This window comes from Equus asinus, chromosome 1 (genome assembly GCF_041296235.1).
Source record: "Equus asinus isolate D_3611 breed Donkey chromosome 1, EquAss-T2T_v2, whole genome shotgun sequence".
Taxonomy (NCBI): domain Eukaryota; kingdom Metazoa; phylum Chordata; class Mammalia; order Perissodactyla; family Equidae; genus Equus; species Equus asinus.
The window spans coordinates 101,204,354-101,223,341 of NC_091790.1; the positions used below are offsets into that span (position 1 = coordinate 101,204,354).

Sequence of the window (18,988 nt, forward strand, 5' to 3'; positions counted from 1 at the left end):
CAGGTTTGATGAAAGGGTCAGATGTGACATTGTGGCGGCCACTTTGCCCTATCCCCCTTTGAGATGCCATGTCCTAAAATGTGCCTGTGCTTATGGGGCTGGCAAGGCCGCAGACACACATACCCATGCATGGCCCCGAGTGCCTGTGCCAGGCTGGACACCAGCCGGTCCCACCAACCTCGCTGCTGGGTCTGGAATCCTGCCAGCTGTGGGCCAACAGAAGTGAGATGAGGACTGGGAGTCTCAGGGTGGCTGATGCCCCCGCAGGCCCCACTCCCACCCCACCCCTGCACCCCAGGGCAGGAAGGCAGAACTCAGCACCCCACCCTGCCAAAGCTGTGACTCCTCTGGCTGCTGGCTGTGGGTCCATGGAACACTCTCGTCACTTCAAAGTTCTTTACTAAGCAAGTGGTGTGTGCTTATTGCAGGAAAATTAGAAAGCACAAATAGGCAAAATAACAAAACGAGTGTATGTTTTATTGAATTTCAGACCATCCCACCTCCCAGAGAGAACAAGTAGCAGTTTGTCACATACTCGTCCAGGTTTCTGGAAGTGCACAGATCAGGAGATCTGTGATGGAGCCAGGCTTCCTGGGTCGTGTCTGTGAAATAATAGGAAATATACATACTGGTCTCTGCCTCTGGGTCCCTGACACAGAACTCCTAAAACCCCGGAATTTCCTGGATGAAAGGAGCATCTTTTGTTCTAATGAGGCAATTCTGGGTGGGCTCCTGGATGGCTCCTGGATGGGGGCTGGTCACCAGACCACGCTGGGATTAGGAGGTTGGACCTTTCAGCCCAGCCCCCATCCTCTGGCGAAGGGAGAGGAGCCGGAGCCAGAGTTGATGATGGATCACACCTGCATGAGGGAGCCTCCCCAAAAATCCCTAAAGTATGGGTTCAGAGAGCTTCTGGTTGGTGAACACTTCCATGTGAGGGTGGCGCACCCCAGCTCCACGGGGACAGAAGCTCCTGCGCTTGGGACCCTTCCGGATCTCGCCCTATGTATCTCTTCATCTAGCTGTTCATTCATATCCTTTAACATCCTTTGCGATGAGCTGGTAATCTGGTGAGTAAACTGTTTTCCTGAGTCCCATGAGCCGTTCTAACAAATTATCAAATTCGAGGAGGGGTTTATGGGAACCCCAATTTATAGCCGGGCCGTCAGGAGCACAGGTGACAACCTGGATAAAGGAGAACACAGGAATGTTATTCCAAGACAACATCCCAACACTGCTGTTCACTAGCTGTGCAAACTCCGGCAAGTTACTTGACCTCTCTGTGTCTCTATCTCCTCCCCAGCAGATGGGAACATGGATGTCATCCACTGACAGGAATGTCCTGGGCATCAGTGAGCTGACACATGTAGGGTGCTTAGAACAGCACCTGGCAGAGAGTGCTGACCTCACTGTGTGTACGTGCACACACTTAAAAAACATTTCATTATTAAAATTTCAAACATATGCAGAAGCGGAGAGACGATACACAGAGCCCCTGCCGTCACTGGCCCGTCTTCTTCCTTCTGTGCCCCACCCTTTCCTCCACCTCAACATAATTTTGAAGCAAATCCCAGACATCATATGATTTCACCAGAAAATATTTTCTTGTGTATTTCTGAAAGAACAGACTCTCCTTGTCTCTCTCTCTAACATAACCTATTATCACTGTCAACCACAATTCCTTTAAAGTCCAATATTAATATCAATCACGGGGCACACTTCCCCAACCGCCTGATACATTTTATTTTTTACAGTTTATTTGTTTGAGTCAGGATCCAAATAAGGCCCATGTGCTGTGATTGCTCTGTTTCCTCTGTGTGTCAGCTCACATTTCATTTGCACATCAGCCCTGTGCAGGCGGGTGGCATAACCCGGGTTTACAAAAGAGGACACTGGGGCTTGGCTTGGTTCAGCGACTTAAATAACTCGTGACAGAAGCCAAGCATCACCTCGAAGAGGACGGAGGGCGTCTGGAGGAGAGGAGGGCAGGCCCTGGCCCGCTCACCACCAGAACCGCCGGGTCAGACCTCCAGCGACCGGTCACTCCTCAGTCCTCATTTTAGGTGACCCGACAGGCATCTGTACAATTGCTCACCCTTCCTCTTTGAAAGCCTTTCCACTTGGATTCTAGGCCACCTCGTGGCCCAGTTTTCCCCTGCCCTGGGTCAGTCTCCCTCCTCTGATTTGGGGGAGCCCGCGCTCAGTGCTCACACATCCTCTGCATCTCCTGGTGCTCTCCTCGCCCAGAGGCCCCGCTAACCTGAGGCTGCAGACGGCACCCCTCCTGGGTGCTGGCTGCATCTGTCACACTGCACCCTCACCCCCTCCCTTGGTTTCTGTGGGGTCTCAGGGTACCTGTTCGAAGCCCTACTCCTGAGCTCCCACAAGCTGCCCCATCTCAGGACACAGCAAGGCCAGCCTTTCTGTGGCTGAAGCGAATCCTTGCTTTTTCTCTCTGACAGCCAGATTCGACCTGCTGACCAGCCTGGTCGGTTCTACTCACACGCCTCACCTGGTGGGGTCACCATCCCCGCTTACCTGGATGAGTGCAGAGGCCTCTCAGAGGGGTCTCCTGGAGAGTCTGCTCTCCAGACAGCGGCAGGGAGTCTGTGCAAGCTGAGCGGGTCGTCCCACCTCTGCTCCAAGCCTCTCCTCTCTGCCGGGTGGAAGTCAAAGGCCTTTCAGTGGCCGAGGGGCCTCACTTTCTGCCCCTTCCCTGCTTGCTCTGCACCAGCCACACAGGTCCCTGTCTTGTCTTGTCATGGATGGACATTGCTTCGTTATCTGTTGCTGTGTAACAAACTGCCCCAAAGCTGAACGGCTTAAAGCAGCGGTGACAGATTATTCCTCATGATTCTGTGAGCTCACCGTTCCACCGGCTACGTGCCATCCCACGCAATGGCGGTCAGCAGGAAGCTGGACTCACCCTGGCACCTCGGTTCTCTCTTCATGTGGCCTCTCATCACCCATAGGTGAGCCCGAGCTTCTTGCCATGGCAGCTGCCTTCAGGAGCACAGAGCTCGAAGCTGCCAGTCCTCTTCAGGCTAAGCCCACAGGTCCCGCCATGTCGCTTCTGCTACACTCTGTTGGTCCAAGCAAGTCCTAGGGCCAACCCACAATTAGAGGAGGGGACTAGCCCCTCTTCCTGCTGGGGAGAGCATTAGAGGCACACTGAAAAAGGGGGTATCAGGGAGAGGGGCTCGTGCAGCCATGCCCACTATACCCAACTGCACCATCTGGCACAGTACACGTTCTCCCTGTTTGTTGTCTGTCTGTGTTGCCTCCACAAAAATGCAACAAAGGCAGAGATTTCTGTATGTCTTGTATGCTGTACCCCCCTGCACTTAGCACAGGACTTGGTGCGCAACACCATTTTTTTTTTCTTTTTTGGTGAGGAAGATTGGCCCTGAGCTAACATCTGTTGCCAATCTTCCTCTTTTTGCTTGAGGAAGATTGTCCCTGAGCTGACGTCTGTGCCAATCTTCCTCTATTTTTCGTATGTGGGATGCTGCCACAGCATGGCTTGATGAGCAGTGCATAGGTCCACACCTGGGATCCGAACCTGGGAACCCCAGGCCACTCAAGCAGAGTGCTCGAATTTAACCACTATGCCACAGGGCTGGCCCCACAATTTTGTTGAATGAATGGTTGAGAGGATGCTTGGAAGTCAAACAGCCAGTGCTTAAATGATAGTTGTGCCTCTGCGTGTGCTGTAACCTTGGAAACAGTACTTCAGCTCAAGCCTCAGTTTCTCTATCTGTAAGATGGGAAATGTGGCAGACCTCACTTTATCACACTTTGCAGATATTGTGTTTTTTACAAGACCCTCCACCAGCAAAAAGATTACAACTCGCTGAACATTGTTTTTAGACATAATGCTATTGGACACTTAATAGACTACGGTACAGTGTAAACATAACTTTTATACACAGGGAAACCAAAAAATTTGTGACTCCCTTTATTGTGATATTCGTTTTATTGTGATGGTCTGGAAACAAACCTGCAATATCTCCGAGGTGTGCTTGTAGTACCAATTCTGTACAACTGAGAAGAGAATAAAAATATAACAACTAATCCGCATAACACTTGGCCTACACCAAGCCCTCCACAGCGTCAGCAGTTCTCCTGACTAGGATGCCCCCGCCCCACTGCACCCAGACTCCACCCCCTTCCATCTGCATGGCGCCCTGACAGTGGACACCCTCCTGAGCTGCCACCTCAGTGAAGGACCAACTCGGACCTTGACCCGCCTGTGTCCTGGGGCAGCCTGCTGCCTCCCTGTCTGACCTCTCCAAACCCTCCACCCCCTGGGCCGCCATCCGTGAACACCTTGGGCTTTCAGCCACACTCTCCAGCCCAGGGCTCTCCCTGAAGCCAATAACTGGAACTCCCTGTGGTCACGTCTGTGTTTTATTTTGATGATAACAGTAGTAAGTGGGAAAATATCTAAATAAATCATATTGGGTCTGTTCATTCAAGAATGTAATAACATCAGGGGCCGGCCCCGTGGCTGAGTGGTTAAGTTCGCACGTGCGCTCTGCTTCAGCGGCCCAGGGTTTCACCAGTTCAGATCTTGGGCGCGGACATGGCACCGCTCACCAGGCCATGCTGAGGTGGCGTCCCACATAGTACAGCCAGAAGGACCTACAACTAGAATATACAACTATGTTCTGGGGGCTTTGGGGAGAAGAAGAAGGAAAAAGAAGAATGTAATAACATCATATTGTTCCCTTATATAAATGGAATAATCTGTGGTGGAAAGAGCGGACAACTTTGTCAATTTGCAGTGGCATTCGGGTCGGCAAACAGCCCTCTTCTCATAAGCCTTTTGGAACCCTTGGCCCTTCCCCCACTGCCAACCATTAGCCAGGGCTGGTTGGACAAATGAACCCAAAGAACGTTCATTTCAAGGACGTTTCTCTTCTCCATCATTCTCAGGCCAAATCCCCATGGCAGGAGGGCGTCAGGCTTCTTCTCATCTCCTCTGGCCCAGTCTTCGCGCTCCAGATGCTGCGGCAGGCCCCATCCCCCCACCTCTTTCTTATACAGAGCCTGTCTGTTTGTGTCCCTCCCAAAGTCACAAGTTGGAATCCTGCTGGCCAAGGTGCTGGCGTTAGGAGGTGCGCCTTTGGGAGGTGATTAGGTCACGAGAGTGGAGCCCTCCTGGATGGATTAGTGCCCTCATAAAAGAGGTGCCTCACCCCTTCTGACATGTGAGGACACCGTGAGAAGCCTACAACTCTTGAGAGAGCCCTCACCAACTCTGAACCTGCCGGCACCCTCCTCTCACACTCCCAGCTTCCAGAACCGCGAGGAATTCATGTCTGTGGTTTACAAGCCACCCAGGCTGTGGTATTTGGGATAGCAGCCCAAACGGACTAAGACACCCTCCATCAAGCAAAGGGACCTACCTCCTCCTTAAAAGGCAATACAGTTTCTCAAAAATAAAGGATCTCTTTTTGTTACATAATGTGCCGGGCCCTTAGTAAGCTGCAGCCCCCAACACCAGCATGTCTACTTCTGTCAGAAACCCAAGTCTGTGGCTCTGATGGATCTCTGCAGATTAGGGAAGGTCAGCTGCCTGGCCCGGGTCCTGGAGCCCATCAGCAGAGTCGAGCACTGAGCTAGGGTCAGAGCCGTGGGCTCAGCGTAGTGGGTTGAATGGTGGCCCCCCAAAATTCATGTCCAACTAGAACCTCAGACTGTGATCTTACTTGGAACAAGGGTCTTTGCAGACGTAATTAAGAATTTTCAAATGAATTAGGATGGGCCTTAAATCCAGTGACTGGTGCCTTTACAAGAAAAGAGGAAGGTACAGAGGGAAGGCCACTGGAGACAAGGCAGAGATGGAGGCACGTGGCCACAAGCCCAGGAATGCCAGGAGCCCCCAGAAGCTGGAGGGGGCCAGAAGGATCCTCCCCTAGAGCCTTCAGAAGGAGGGAGGCCCTCCCCACACCTTGATCTTAAGACTTCTGGTCTCCAGAACTGGCAGAGAACAAATTTCTGGTCTTTTTGGGTTTTGGGGTTTTTTTGCTGAGGAAGATTAGCCCTGAGCTAACATCTGTTGCCAATCGTCCTCTTTTTTCTTTTGGCTTGAGGAAGAGTAGCCCTGAGCTAACATCTGTGCCAATCTTTCTCCACTTTACACGTGGGTTGCTGCCATGGCTGAGGAGGGGTGTGGGTCTGCACCTGGGATCTGAACCTGCAAACCTGGGCCACCAAAGTAGAGCTTGCGGAACTTATGCACTACACCACAGGGCCAGCAGTTAAGCCATGCAGTTTATCATAATTTGTTACAGCAGCTACAGGACACAAATATGCCGGGTGCTTTAGACTGAAATCCATATGTTAAAGTCCTAACCCCCAATGTGACTGTATTTGGAGATGGGCTTTTAGGAGGCAAGAAGGTAAAATGAGGTCATAAGGGTGGGGTCCTAATTTGATAGGACTGGCGTTCTAATAGAAGGAGGAAGAGATCTCTCTCTCTCCCCGCAAATGCACAAAGAGGTCACAAGAGCACACAGTGAGATGACAGCCATCTACAAGCCCAAAGAGGAGGCTTCAGAATGAAACCTACCTTGCCGGCACCTTGACCTGGACTTCCAGCCTCCAGAACTGTGAGAAGTAAGTTTCTGTTGTTTAAACCGACCGTCTGCGGTATTTTGTTATGTCAGCCCGAGCTGACTGATAGACCAGGTAACCCAAACCCACAATGATGTGGTGGGTAGCTCAGGAAGGCAGAGGGCCCGCCCCAGAGGCGACAGCATCCGGGCCAGCAGCCCTCAGGAGCTCCAGTCCAGCAGCATCAGCAGTCTGACCACATGCTCTCCGGAATGCTGCTGGCAAGCAGCCTGCAGGAGACTGGACAATGGGAGAGGCAGGCCCCAGAGCCAGGGCAGAATCCTGGTTCCACAGGCCAAGGACCGGCGCAACAGCACTGAAGTGAACTTCAAAGAAGGCGCTCCACGGGGAGGTTTGCGAAGGTCATGCAAGTGAAAAACACCCCCGGGGATTTCTTCCATCTGGAAGTGGGAACAGGAAACAGCTCAATGAGATTCATCTTGGAAAAATGCAAGCTCATACATCGGGGTAAAGCTAACCCAAAACACAGCATGAGACAGCCGCAGTGCACACTCAGGGCAGCTGAAAGGGCCCAGCCAGGAGGTCATCTGTGCAGCCTCTCTGTCTTTTGAGGGGTGGTCTCAGCATGGGGAGCAAGAGGCTGGGGATGTGGGTATCTGGGAACCCCAAGCCAGGTTTTCTGCAAAGAGACGGCTGAGGTCTCTGCTTCCCAACTGGCTGGGCGGTAACCTGGTGGTCCAGGGAGGGGAGGAGAGGAGCACAGCACCCATCAAGGCCATGGCCTTGCCCACTGGTGCTCCGGCCTCCACTCAGTGGGCACTGAGAGCTACCGCCCCCCTAACAAAACCTCCCCGGGCCTGTAGAAGGCTTGGTGTCCCTCATTTTTGCCAGTTGCCCAGTGTTTTAAATATCCAGGTATGATGGGTCATTAAAAGCTGCCTCTGCCTCCCCGGGAGGGAACCCAGGTGCCCTGGCCAGCAGAGACAGAGGACATGAAGAGGAAAGGGAATGATTTTAAGGGATAGACAGCTGCTCCCTGAGGAGAGGCGGGACCCACAGTTGGGGAACTAAGCTCTGACCCCTTACAGAGGCCTGGGGAGCTCCCCATTCCTGGTGGCAGAGGAGAAACGAGTGCAGGGTGATGAGAGAGGAGCCACAACCCAGGCCTCCTGGCTGCGGAGTGCGTGTCCTGGGACGCAGGAGGGCAGCTGGGAGCCCTGTGGGAGGCGGAGAGGAGGCCTGGGCTCAGACACCTGCCTCTTCAGCCCTGTGCCCACTGCATGTGACATAGAAAGGAGGCAGGGGGAGAAGATCAAGGGGAGGGTGGGGAACAAGGGTCACACCTGGCCTGTCCCATCTGTCAGTCTGAGCATGGCTACACTGCTGTAATCAAGAGATTCCAAAGCAAAGTGCCTGAAAATAAGAGACGCACAGGAACACTGAGTGTTGTCACATCAGCTTTCCCAGCCCGATCTAGTCAACGCAATTCCAATCTTGGAAAAGGAGCTGCTGGGTGTGATTTCTGTTTTCATTTTGTTGGCTTCCAAAAAGCCTCTCCTACAAATTGCCAGTTCCCTCCCATCTTCAATATGAGTGATCAATTTTTTAAATGTTTGATAATGCGACAGGTGAAGATATTCTCATTTTAATGTGCACTTCTCTAATGATTGGATAGGTCAGGCAATCTTGTCTAAGTTTGAGTAGCATTTCTTCTGTGAATCGCCTACTGGTGTCCTTGCCGCTTTTTCCATTAGACTGTTGTCTTTTTCTTATTTGTTGCGGACGATTTCATAACTACAGGAATTAGACAATTTCAAAAAGGGTCACGCTTTTCCCTCGGTTTGCGTCTTAATTTTAATACACTTTAAATTTGTATGTAGTCAAGTTATTCTTTTCCTTCAGCATCTCCAGGTTTATCGTGATAACTCAGACTAGAAAACATTCACCAACTCTCCAGTACGTTTTTTTGTTTCCTTTTAGATTTGAATGTTTGGTTCATCTGGATTTTATTTTGGTGTTAAGAAGTGAGGGGGGGAGCCAACTTCTATTTTTCCAAATGGCCAGCCAATTGTCCTAACGCCATTCGACTGAAAAAACCTTTCCAGGAGTTGGAAGCGGCTGCTCCACTCGCACGTTCCGAGCTCGCGCCCCCGCGCCGCCAGCTTCCCGCGGCCCACGAGCCCAGCCCGCGACCCTGGTGCGGTCGGCCCGGCTGCAGGGGGCAGCCGGGAGGGGTTCGGGCCGTTCCCCTAACCTCCCGCCCCGCCGAGGACAGACCCCTTGTTCCCTCGCTGCCGAGAACGGATCCCTCCATTCGCTCCCCGCCGAGGACGGATTCCAACCTCCCGCCCCCATCTCGGGTCTCTCCCTTCCGGGGTCCCAAGAGCCCGACGGGACTGTCCGCGAGAATAATTTAAATAACAGGCGTGTCCTCTGTTTCTATTTGCATAGAGGCGGGGCCTCCGGCGCCCAGCGGCCAGGACACCCAATCCGGTGGGAGCCGGGGCCTCCACCGCGCTCCGAGCGGCCGGGGGGCGGGGCCTGCCTCGCTGTGGCGCCGGGCCACGCCCCCTTCCAGTCGGCTTGCGTCCGTCTTCCTTCCGACTTCAGCCCACGTTCCTTCCGCCCGGCTCGCCTTCCTTTGCCTTCCTGGGGCGACGTTTGCCGCCGGGGCCCAGATGCTCCCGAAACGGCGGCGAACACGGGTCGGGTCCCCCGGCGCCGCCGCCCCGTCCGCCGCGCGCTTCCCCGGCGTCGCCATCTACCTGGCCGAGCCGCGCATGGGCCGCAGCCGCCGGGCTTTCCTCACACGCCTGGCGCTCTCCAAGGGCTTCCGCGTCCTGGACGCCTACAGGTGCGCCGTCGTGGCGAAGCTCGGGGCCCGGCGGGACCCCCTACCCGGGGGACGAGGGTTGGGTGCGGCACCCACGGCCCCGCCTCCCCGGGGAGCGGGACACCGTGTCGGTGTCGCCATGCCCTCGTGCCCGGTGGGCCGGAGGACCCCGCTGCGTGATGTGGTGGCCAAAGCACAGAATGCCCGTGCTGGGAACCTGGCGCTGACCAGCCGCGTTCACATGCGGTGTCTTTACAGCTGCGGATGGTGAGATCCGAAACGGCTCGCACACAGCTGACCCCGGGGCGCGCTGGCGCCTGAGGCTTTCAGGTTCCAAGTTAGCTCTGGCATTTCATGGTCAAGTGGCCTTTCTCTCCATTTCCTCTTCTGTGAAGGGTGCTAACAATTAGTATTCTGCAGGATAAGGAGAGAACGTATGCCAGAGGCTGTGTAAGGAGCCGGGCGGTTGGTAAACGGCGTCATTGGCTGACAGCCCTCTGTCCTAGATGAATCCATCTTGCCCTGTTGGCCAAACACTTCTCCTCTCACCTCAGGGCTGAGAAAGTGACTTGAGTTCGGCTCCAAGAGCGGCAAAAAATAGCGGCAGCCCTGTGGCCGAGTGGTTGAGTTCCCACGCTGGGCTTCCGTGGCCCAGAATTTTGGCCGCTTCAGATCGTGGGCGCCGACCTAGCACCGCTCCTCAGGCCATGTTGAGGCGCGTCCCACGCAGCACAACCAGAAGGACCCCGCAGTTAGAATATACGACTATGTACTGGGGGGGCTTTGGGGAGAAGAAGAAAAAAAAAGAGGAGATTGGCAACAGATGTTAGCTTAGGTGCCAATCTTAAAAAGAAAAAACCGGCCATAGAGGTGATGCTGAGAGTAATGGAGCAGGTTTCCCATAGTTTTGAAGTTGAAACAGCAAATGAGTCGGGGGCCAGTCCGGTCCTCGCCGCAGTTGTTTTTTTTTTTTAACTTAACAATCCCAGGGGTGTGCCAGACCCACTCAGGCGAGGATGGTGATAGCAGCTTTGTGTGTGCTGGGCACTAAGTTTTTTTGCTTATTAGCTTGTTTAATCTTTACACACCCCACAAGGTAGATAAGTTATTTTCTCTGCTTTACAGAGGAGGAAATCAAAGTACAGAGAGGTGAGTGCCATGCCCAAGGGCACACAGCAAGTATGTGGCAGAGCTGAGTTTCAAAGCCAAGCAGTCTGGCTCCCGCACTTAGATGAAGACCCCCTGGAGAGGGAGACAGACAAGTTAACACAAAATCGGGCTGGGCTTGTCGTGGTAGCTGGAGCAGAGAACCCCAGCTCTGCAGGTGCTGGAGGGTAGAGGTGGTCGTCTGCCAGGAGAAGGGGCTTGGAAGTCTTTCTGAGGAAGTGACATTTGAAGAATGAATCGGTGCTCACCAGGCAGAGGGGACAGTAAGAGCAAAGGCTTAGAAGTATGGAGCAAGGCAGGAAGGATGTGGGCCTGGGAAAGGGCTCTGGACTTGACCCTCCCCACTCTCTGGCCAGCCCCGAGGTGACACACGTGGTGATGGAGCAGACTTCCGCCGAGGAGGCCATCTGCTGGCAGGAGCGCAGGGTGGCGGCCTTTCCCCCAGGCTGCACTCACCCAGCGCTGCTGGATATAAGCTGGTTCACAGAGAGCATGGCAGCTGGGCAGCCCGTGCCTGTGGAGTGCCGGCACCGCCTGGAGGTGAGCCAGCTGGAGGATTAGGGTAGGGGCCACAGAGAAGGCCCCAGTGCAGGCCATAGCTCAGTGGGACGGGTGACGTGGCAACAGTGCCTCAGGGTCCTTCAGATGAGGTGGGGAGTGAGGGCTCTGCCCAGACCACCAGGGGCCAGGCCATCCCAGCTTCTGCTCTCACCAGTCCCGCAGACTCCCTTGCAGCTCATTTATTTCTAGCTTCTTGAGGCCTTTCTTTCTCACCAAGTAGGTGAGACTGAGACCCCAAGTGAGATGACTCAAGGGCCGGCAGGAGGCTGAACTCAGAGTCCTGTGAGGTTCATGCCTCCGCCCCAGCTCCGTGCTTCCTGGTGAGCAGAGCTGGGGGATGCAGGCGTGGCCTCAGAGCCGGGCTGCCCACGTTCAAATCCTGGCTCTGCCTGTGAGCCCTGAGGCCTCAGTGTCCCTGTCTGTTGAGGTGGGGGTGACAACCACCCCTAGCTCCCTTGGGTGAGAGGATTTCTGGAGGTAGAGCACATGCAGCATGCATGACGGCAGGAAGAGTGCGCCATGAGGCTTGTCTGGTGGCGTTACTACTATACCCTGGCCTGAAGAGCCTGTCCTTGGCCTGCTCTGCAGGGCAGCACCACGTCTGCCTGTGAGAGTTTTGCCCTCTCAGTGGGCTCCTTCTGTCCCTAGAGCCCTAGGTGACCCCCCAGGAGAGGCAAGGCTCCAGGGGCTGCCTGGCCCTGCCAGCCCTGCAGCCTCCAAGTGGCCTGTACATTGCTCATCCCCAGGTGGCCATGCCCAGGAAGGGGCCGCCAAGCCCAGTGTGGATGCCGTCCTACGCCTGCCAGCGTCGCACACCCCTCACACACTACAACACCAGCCTCTCGGTGAGCCCTGTCCCAGCCCTGGGGACAGGTGGGTGGCAGCTGGAGGGTTGGGTGAGGCACCCCACCCACCCTGCCCCTCACCAAGGGTCCCTCCCTGCAGGAGGCTCTGGAGACGCTGGCAGAGGCAGCGGGCTTTGAAGGCAGTGAAGGCCGCTTCCTCTCCTTCTGCAGAGCAGCCTCCGTGCTCAAGGCCCTTCCCAGCCCAGTCACAGCCCTGAGCCAGCTGCAGGGGCTGCCCCACTTTGGAGAACACTCCTGCAGGGTCGTCCAGGTATGTGCCGACCACCCGTAGCAGGGTGGAGGTGTGAACACGAGTGGGTGGGTGAGCAGGCCGTGGAGCGCAGTAAGAGCAGGTGGCTCGGTTCAGAGCCCAGCTGCGGAGGCAGGCCCCAGGCTTGTGGCAAGACACCTCTCAGGGTGGCTGAGAAGACTCAAGGAAGGGAGCTGCTGGGGGTGGCTGGCATGGTTGGCATCGGCCAGACTGCCTCGGATGGTGGAAGAGAAGTACCTCTTTTTAAAATACAAAGTATTTGAGGGCCCAAAATGTGAAGTTGTCCTTTTGTACACTTACCACTGGGAGAATACATTGTGACAGAACGATACTTTTGAATCCAGTTACGCTTTTCAGTGAAGTCGGGTTGAATTCATCACAATGTTTGAAAAGCAGTTGTTTACATATCCGAGAAATGACCCATGGCCCCAGGTCTGAGGGGCTTTGAAACCAGAAGCTTTGGTTGCCTCCCTGGGCACAGCCTCCATTTCCAAGTCCCACTGGATCCTGATACCACAAAGTCCCCTGCTGAGTGCTGGGGTTCTGCCTGTCCTTGGCCCCCGGCTCTGCTTTCTCTCTGCTCAGGCTTTGTCTCTTCCCACAGGAGCTGCTGGAACACGGAGTGTGTGAGGAGGTGGAGAGGGTCCGGCTCTCAGAGAGGTACCAGACCATGAAGGTATGTGCAGAGCAGTTCCCAGGAGGGGCACACAGCCCACAGTCTGTCAGAATGACAGCACAGTTCACGCCATGTACGGGAGGCAAGCAGGGGCTGCTGGCCCCGCCCAGGGGTTAGAGAAGGTCTCGCTGAGGAAGTGGCAGCTAAGCTGATACCTGATATGCACAAGGCAGCCAAATGGAGAGGGGCAAGGAGAAGCCTGTTTTGAGCACAGGGGATTTTCTAGATCACTCAGCACCATTTGTTCTTATTGAAGCATTGACAGAATATTCTCAAGTATATTACATGCTCTGGTACCTTAGACCATGCTGAACAAAACGTGACCTTTTCATGGGTGTCAGGGGATGACTGAGTCTGCAAGGCTGCACTGTTTGATGATCTTACACGCTGATTTCTTGGTTCGTGCGCCTGTGTCCACAGCGCACCTTCCTGCTGTCCCTGCTCACCTCTGATCTCATGTGGAGCCGCCCCAGCTCTTGTGGGGGCCCTGACAACTGGTTTTGTGGCTGGAGGTTGTCACACAGTGACCGTTGGGGAAGTCGGGCCTCCCTGGCGGGGTGGGAGGTCATCCAGAATGTTGTGAGAATCAACAGGGGGGCTTCAAAGAGGGAGAGGAGCCACGTGTGGAGGACGGAGGGGCTCAGGCAGAGAATGGGCCAGGGGCGGGGGAGTGTGGGGGTGACACAGGAGTTAGCGAGTGGGGAAGTGTCCAGAGGGCAGAGCTGCTGCCTCCTCCCCTCCATGCTGCCTCCTCCTGGGCACCCTGGAGCCCGAGAGGCACCCAGGCCTGCAGCGAAGTACGGTAATGATGAGAAGTCTATTGTTGTAAACAATATAATTAGGTTATTCTCAGCACTTTTCCATCAGGATTCTGTTGCTGACAGTGACAGTGATCCAGCTCATGCTCTTGCTTCAGGGATCAAGGAAGGATGGCCAGCACAGCCCAGAAAGGGCAGGGCTGCAGCCGGGCTGCAGGGGGCAGGGCTCAGGGACTCGAGTGCGCAGGTGCTTCTTCCTCCTCTCTGCATGCTGGCCACCTCCACCAGTCGAGACATGGCCCCTGCCACGCGTTACAGCCTCTACCACTGCGTGGGCCTGACGTGTTTCAGTTCTAAAAATTCCTGAGGAGGGGCTCTGAGTGGCCGGCCTGGGGCAGGGTCTACCCCTGACCAACAAGCTGTAGGTGGGGAAGAGACAGGTGACTTGCTTGGGCCGGGGTCAGGGCCCACCCTGTGGTGTGGAGACCGGTGTGAGGGAAGGCAGGCACGCCAGGAGAGGTCGGCTCCAGCAGCGTCGTTTCCACTGGCCTGGACGTCTGTGCTGACCTATGGTCGGGCAGTGACACCTGCTGCGTGCGCCTGGAACAGAGCCCCAGCCAGCCCCAGGCTTGCATTCTCTCCACGTCCTGTTAAAACAGCCCTCTGCTTGTTAACTGCCTGTGGCTTTGCTGTTTGTTAAGGAGAAGAAGCACAGTGATAAGTTTTAGCTGCTGACGGGTGGGAGCGACGTGGTTTCGCAGAGACTGAGAGACCGTCAGGATGGCTGTTTGAGTGGTGGTGGGATCACAGGCTAGAACTGTACACGTTCCAGGGGGGCCTTTCCTAGAGGAGGAGTCCAGGGCCCAGAGAAGGGGTACGCATGGGTTCTTTCCCTGCCGTCCCCTGTGAGGGTGGGCTGCGTAGGCCAGGCTCGGGGCTTGGATCCTGCTGGTGCACTCGCTGTGCGGCTTTGGGCAGGTTGCTTAAATTCAAAAAGTCCAAGTGAAGATGCCACTTGCTAGGTTGTGTGATGACTTAATGAAGCCACTGGTGCAACGCCGCAGTGGTCCTGGCCTAGGACACGCCCTTCACAGATCAGTGTCGCCGTCTGCATCTGGCTGTAGGAGCTTCGCTTCTCACTGCGCTGTGCTCCTCCTCTGGACAGCTCTTCACCCAGATCTTTGGGGTTGGAGTAAGGACTGCTGACCGGTGGTACCGGGAAGGGCTGCGGACCCTGGATGACCTCCGAGGGCAGCCCCAGAGACTGACCCAGCAGCAGAAAGCAGGTGAGCCCTGTGAGAGAGGGCTGGGCCCTGGGCTTTCCACGCCACGAAGCCCTTAGCGCTGACACACTGCGTGTGCTGATGGCTGCCTGTATGACTGCGAACCGGGCCAGTGCGAAGGGATCCCAGTGGCAGGCAGGCATCTTGGTGGGTTCCCGGGGTGTCCACCCAGCTGAATCAGGATCCGTTGCAGACCTTTCAGTGAGTGATGATGGTCACAGTAGCTGCTGTGACATTCAGGGCCTCCTGGTTAGACTTGGACCTGGCCCAGGCTTGGGCCTCTTACTCCTGATTCCAGGCAGAGAAGGGCATGTCTGGACAGCCTGGGCCCAGGCACAGTTCGCCGTTGTGCTTGGCCCCCTGGCCCACTGACTGATGGCAGATGACCTTTGAGGTAGGAGAGGCTCAGTGAGGGGCCTGCTAATGGGAGGTGGCACCATGCAGTGGAAAGAAGATGAACTTGAGAGTTTGTTAGGTCTGGGCTTGAGTCCCGTCTCTGCTACTTACTAGGCAGGTGGCTGTGACCCTGAGACTTAACTTCTCTGAGCCTCGATTACCTTCTCTGTGAAGTGGGATTCCCTGAGCTCCTCCCTGTGAGGCCCACGGGGAGCGGTGTTGAGGACATGCTCCGTTCTTTCTGTGTGGCCTGGGTTGGGGGCCCTGCTGAAGCAGCCCTGCAGCCCAGCACCCACCGCCTCTTTAAACAACTTCCCGGGAGGTCGGGGAGAGGAGGCCACCTGGGGGTCCTGGGAGAGTTGCCTGGTCGGTCAGCGGGAAGTGAGACCTGCAGAGCCGTGTGTCCAGTGGAGCATCACATGGTAACACCTGCTAATTCCAGTCACCTCTTCCCATGACACGGTAGAGACAGGAATGGCCCGCAGCTCTCACTGAGCACTTACTCTGCTGGGTGCCATTACTCCTACACTTAAACCTCTCCTAACTGCGTGTGGAAGGTACACTGATTCCTCTGACGGGTCAGGAGATGGACTTGGACTAAGGCCAGGTGTTTCTGAGTGGCAGAGGCATCCTCTTCACGTCTTTTTATCACCTCCTGGTCCCATTTCATGGATGGGAATACTGAGGCATTAAAAGAGACAGTCTGTGTATTGATTGTGTCACCGTCACTACCTGGTGTGATGTACAATAGTTCTGCAAGATGTTACCACTGGGAGAATCTGGGTACAGGGCACAAGGGACCTCTGTTACTTTTTTCAACTGTATGTGAATCTACAGTTATCTCAAAATAAAAGTTCGATGTTTAAAAGGGAGGAGGGGACAGTGGAGAGATGGACCGAGAGGGCAGGGCGGGGAGGGTCAGGAGAGCTGTGCCGCCCACAGGACTCCAGCACTACCGGGACCTGAGCGCCCTGGTCCAGCGTCCCGACGTGGACGCCCTGCAGCAGGTGGTGGAGGCAGCTGTGGGGCAGGCCCTTCCTGGGGCCACTGTCACGCTGACTGGCGGCTTCCGGAGGTAAGGGGGCCTGAAGTGACCTCCAGCTTGGCTCCAGACCCTCCCCAGTGAAGGCACCTGAGCTGGGGATGCTGAGGTGGGCCTTCCCACACTGACGGGCCTCGGGAGAACACGGAGGCCGTGTCCCCATGTCGGGCCCAGGAGTCAGACTGGCCCCCTCAGGGGGAAGTTGCAGGGCCACGACGTGGACTTCCTCATCACCCACCCCGAGGAGGGCCGGGAGGCGGGGCTGCTGCCCAGAGTGATGTGCTGCCTGAAGAAGCAGGTGAGGGGCTTCCTGCTCCCCCTCCTGAGAGAGCTGCTAGGAAGCCAGCTCCTGCTCTCCCAGCCCCACGTGGCAGTGCCCAGCCACGCCTCCACGCCTGCTTTCTCCCTAGGGCCTTGTCCTGTACCACCAGCACCACCGAAGTGAAGACCCCACCCACCTGACCCAGCAGAGCCACACCATGGATGCCTTTGAGAGGAGTTTCTGCATTTTCCGCCTACCGCAACCCCCAGGGTCTGCTGTCGGGGGGCCCCAGCGGCCCTGCCCCGCCTGGAAGGCCGTGCGGGTGGACCTGGTGGCTGTCCCCATCAGCCAGTTCCCCTTTGCGCTGCTTGGCTGGACTGGCTCCAGGGTAGGGAGTGGGCTGCTGGGGCTGGCCCTGGGGTCTGGGGCTGGTGGCCCTGCTGATGCAGTCGCTTCTTCCCCAGCATTTTGAGCGAGAGCTGCGCCGCTTCAGCTGGAAGGAGCGGGGGCTGCGGCTGAATAGCCATGGTCTGTTTGATCCGGAGCAGGTGTGTTCCTGGGGTGCAGCCTGGAGCCCACGGGGCCCTCAGGTCGCACCCCACCCTGGAGTTGGCTCTGCCTGTCCTTCTAGCTCCTCCCCATGCCTCTTGGGGAAGCTGCTGCCGTGGTGGGCATGGCTCCCAGGCCCTAATGCCCCTCCTTGCCTTGCAGAAGACATTTTTCCATGCGGCTTCTGAGGAAGACATCTTCAGACACCTGGGCCTTGAGTACCTTCCTCCAGAGCAGAGAAATGCCTGATCCTATCCACTAGCCCCCCCTTCCACTCTTTAGAAGCGGGGGGGCCACTCGGCAAGGCAGACCCTGTGGATGCCCTTGGCCACTGACTGTCTCCAGGCAGAAGATGCACTGCTGCCCCATGTCCTCACCCCTCCCAAGGGGGAGCCCCACCTGTGTGGACCACCACTCCCTCACCCACACCCAGTCAAAGGTGTAATAAAATGAGCACATGGGACGAACCAAGCCCTGTTCTCTGAACGTGCTGCTGGTGTGAGTGACTGGGGAGCGTGGTGCCTGGTTCTGCCCAGAGGTCAGTCCTGCCTGGGTGCGTGGCCCCCCTCCACTGTGGGGGGTTGGTGAGGTAGGGGCATCATGGCTGTGTGACCCTGGGCCAGAGGCCTCAGGCTCCTCCTCTGTACAGTGGGGACCTGAACAGGGCCTTCTTCGTGAGGTTGCTGGAGAGCCTGATGCGGTGGCCGGCAAGTGCTTGGCACAGTGCCTGATTGGCAGCTTCCAGCCTGGGGCCTCCAAGCAGGGAGGGGGCGGCTGGAGCTCTTGCTGGCTAGGAGTCTACAGTGGGGTGCAGCCGCTATCTGGAGGAGGAGAGGGCCACGGGTAGGGAGTTGGGAGGAAGAGAACTTTCAACACCTGCCAGCCTCCTGCCCGGTCAGCCCCGCACCCCCCAACCAGGCTTCCCCTCTCTGTCTTTGCCCTTGTAAGGTCTGTTCTCAGAAGTCTTTTAAAAATAGGTCATGTGTGTCACTGCTTGCTCAAAGCCCTCCAGCGGTTCCCCTCCTCACCCAGTAAATTCAAAGTCCTCACAGTGGCCCCAGGGACCTACCATATCTGCTCCCCACACCAGCCTCCCCTCCTGCTTGTTCCCTCTCTCAGGAGCCACTTGTCCCTGCTGCTCTGTGAACAAACCAGGTGTCTTCCTGCCTCGCTGCTTTCCCACCCCTACTGCCCCAGACACCCACACAGCCAGTGGGTGGCTCACCCTCTCACCGAGGGCGGCTGGCTGCTTGGTGTCCTCTCTTCCTCAAATCCTCAGGCATGCTCTGACCTCAGGGCCTTTGCCATCGCCAGACCATCCACTTGAAATTACTCTTCTGACTCAAAAGTCTCTTTGTCAAATGGGGACTTCCCTGACCACTCACCACATTAAAGAATATTTTTTAAATTTAACATGTAGTCAAGTGACTCCTGGTGTAGTTTTATGAGTTTTTACACACATGTAGACTCATTCACCTCCACCAAAATCGGGACAGCCCTTCATGCTGTCCCATATGGTCACATCTTCCCCCACCCCTGACCCACTCATCTGGTTGTTCTCTGTCCCTGTGGTTTGCCTTCCCCAGAACGTCACATAAGTAGAACAAGACTACATGTAACCTTTTGAGCCTGGCCCCTCTCACTCAGCATAATGCCTCTGAGATCCAGCCAGGTTGCTGCTAGTCTGCTTTCTTACTGCATATTGCATTACTGCGTATTTCTTACTGCATATAGTATTCCAGGCCATGGACAGTCCACAGTTT

The 18,988-nt window shown here is 55.9% G+C and overlaps 1 protein-coding gene and 1 long non-coding RNA gene across 9 annotated transcripts; one reads left to right on the forward strand and one right to left on the reverse strand.

Annotated features, from left to right (window-relative positions):
• Nucleotides 1-457: 457 nt before the first annotated feature.
• LOC139044548 (uncharacterized) lies at nt 458-3,061 on the reverse strand. Its single transcript, XR_011501536.1, has 3 exons — nt 2,927-3,061; nt 2,539-2,656; nt 458-1,185 (listed from the first exon to the last, which is right to left on the reverse strand). It is a non-coding gene; the product is annotated as an uncharacterized lncRNA (long non-coding RNA).
• A 5,157-nt stretch (nt 3,062-8,218) lies between these two features.
• Nucleotides 8,219-17,709, forward strand: POLM (DNA polymerase mu). Of its 8 annotated transcripts, none has more exons than XM_014828369.3 (11): nt 8,219-9,682; nt 10,939-11,122; nt 11,890-11,988; nt 12,074-12,259; nt 12,864-12,935; nt 14,859-14,979; nt 16,315-16,447; nt 16,610-16,712; nt 16,825-17,064; nt 17,141-17,224; nt 17,388-17,709. In XM_014828369.3, the coding sequence occupies exons 1-11, from the start codon at nt 9,261-9,263 to the stop codon at nt 17,472-17,474; spliced, it is 1,731 nt and encodes a 576-aa protein (XP_014683855.2). In that variant the 5' UTR covers nt 8,219-9,260; the 3' UTR covers nt 17,475-17,709. The 8 variants fall into 8 exon arrangements, 6 of the variants coding, with proteins under 6 accessions (XP_014683855.2, XP_044626992.1, XP_014683853.1 ...); XM_044771057.2 differs by having other exon boundaries at nt 12,089-12,259; XM_014828367.3 differs by having other exon boundaries at nt 8,219-9,436.
• The last annotated feature ends 1,279 nt before the right edge of the window (nt 17,710-18,988 follow it).

What these genes read in the sequence shown, in the direction of transcription:
- POLM (XM_014828369.3), top strand. Translation starts at nt 9,261, where the DNA reads ATGCTCCCGAAACGGCGGCGAACACGGGTCGGGTCCCCCGGCGCCGCC. An exon ending in ACTACAACACCAGCCTCTCG is followed by an intron (nt 11,989 to 12,073) that starts GTGAGCCCTGTC and finishes CCCCTCACCAAG; the next exon opens with GGTCCCTCCCTGCAGGAGGC. An exon ending in TTGGCTGGACTGGCTCCAGG is followed by an intron (nt 17,065 to 17,140) that starts GTAGGGAGTGGG and finishes CTTCTTCCCCAG; the next exon opens with CATTTTGAGCGAGAGCTGCG.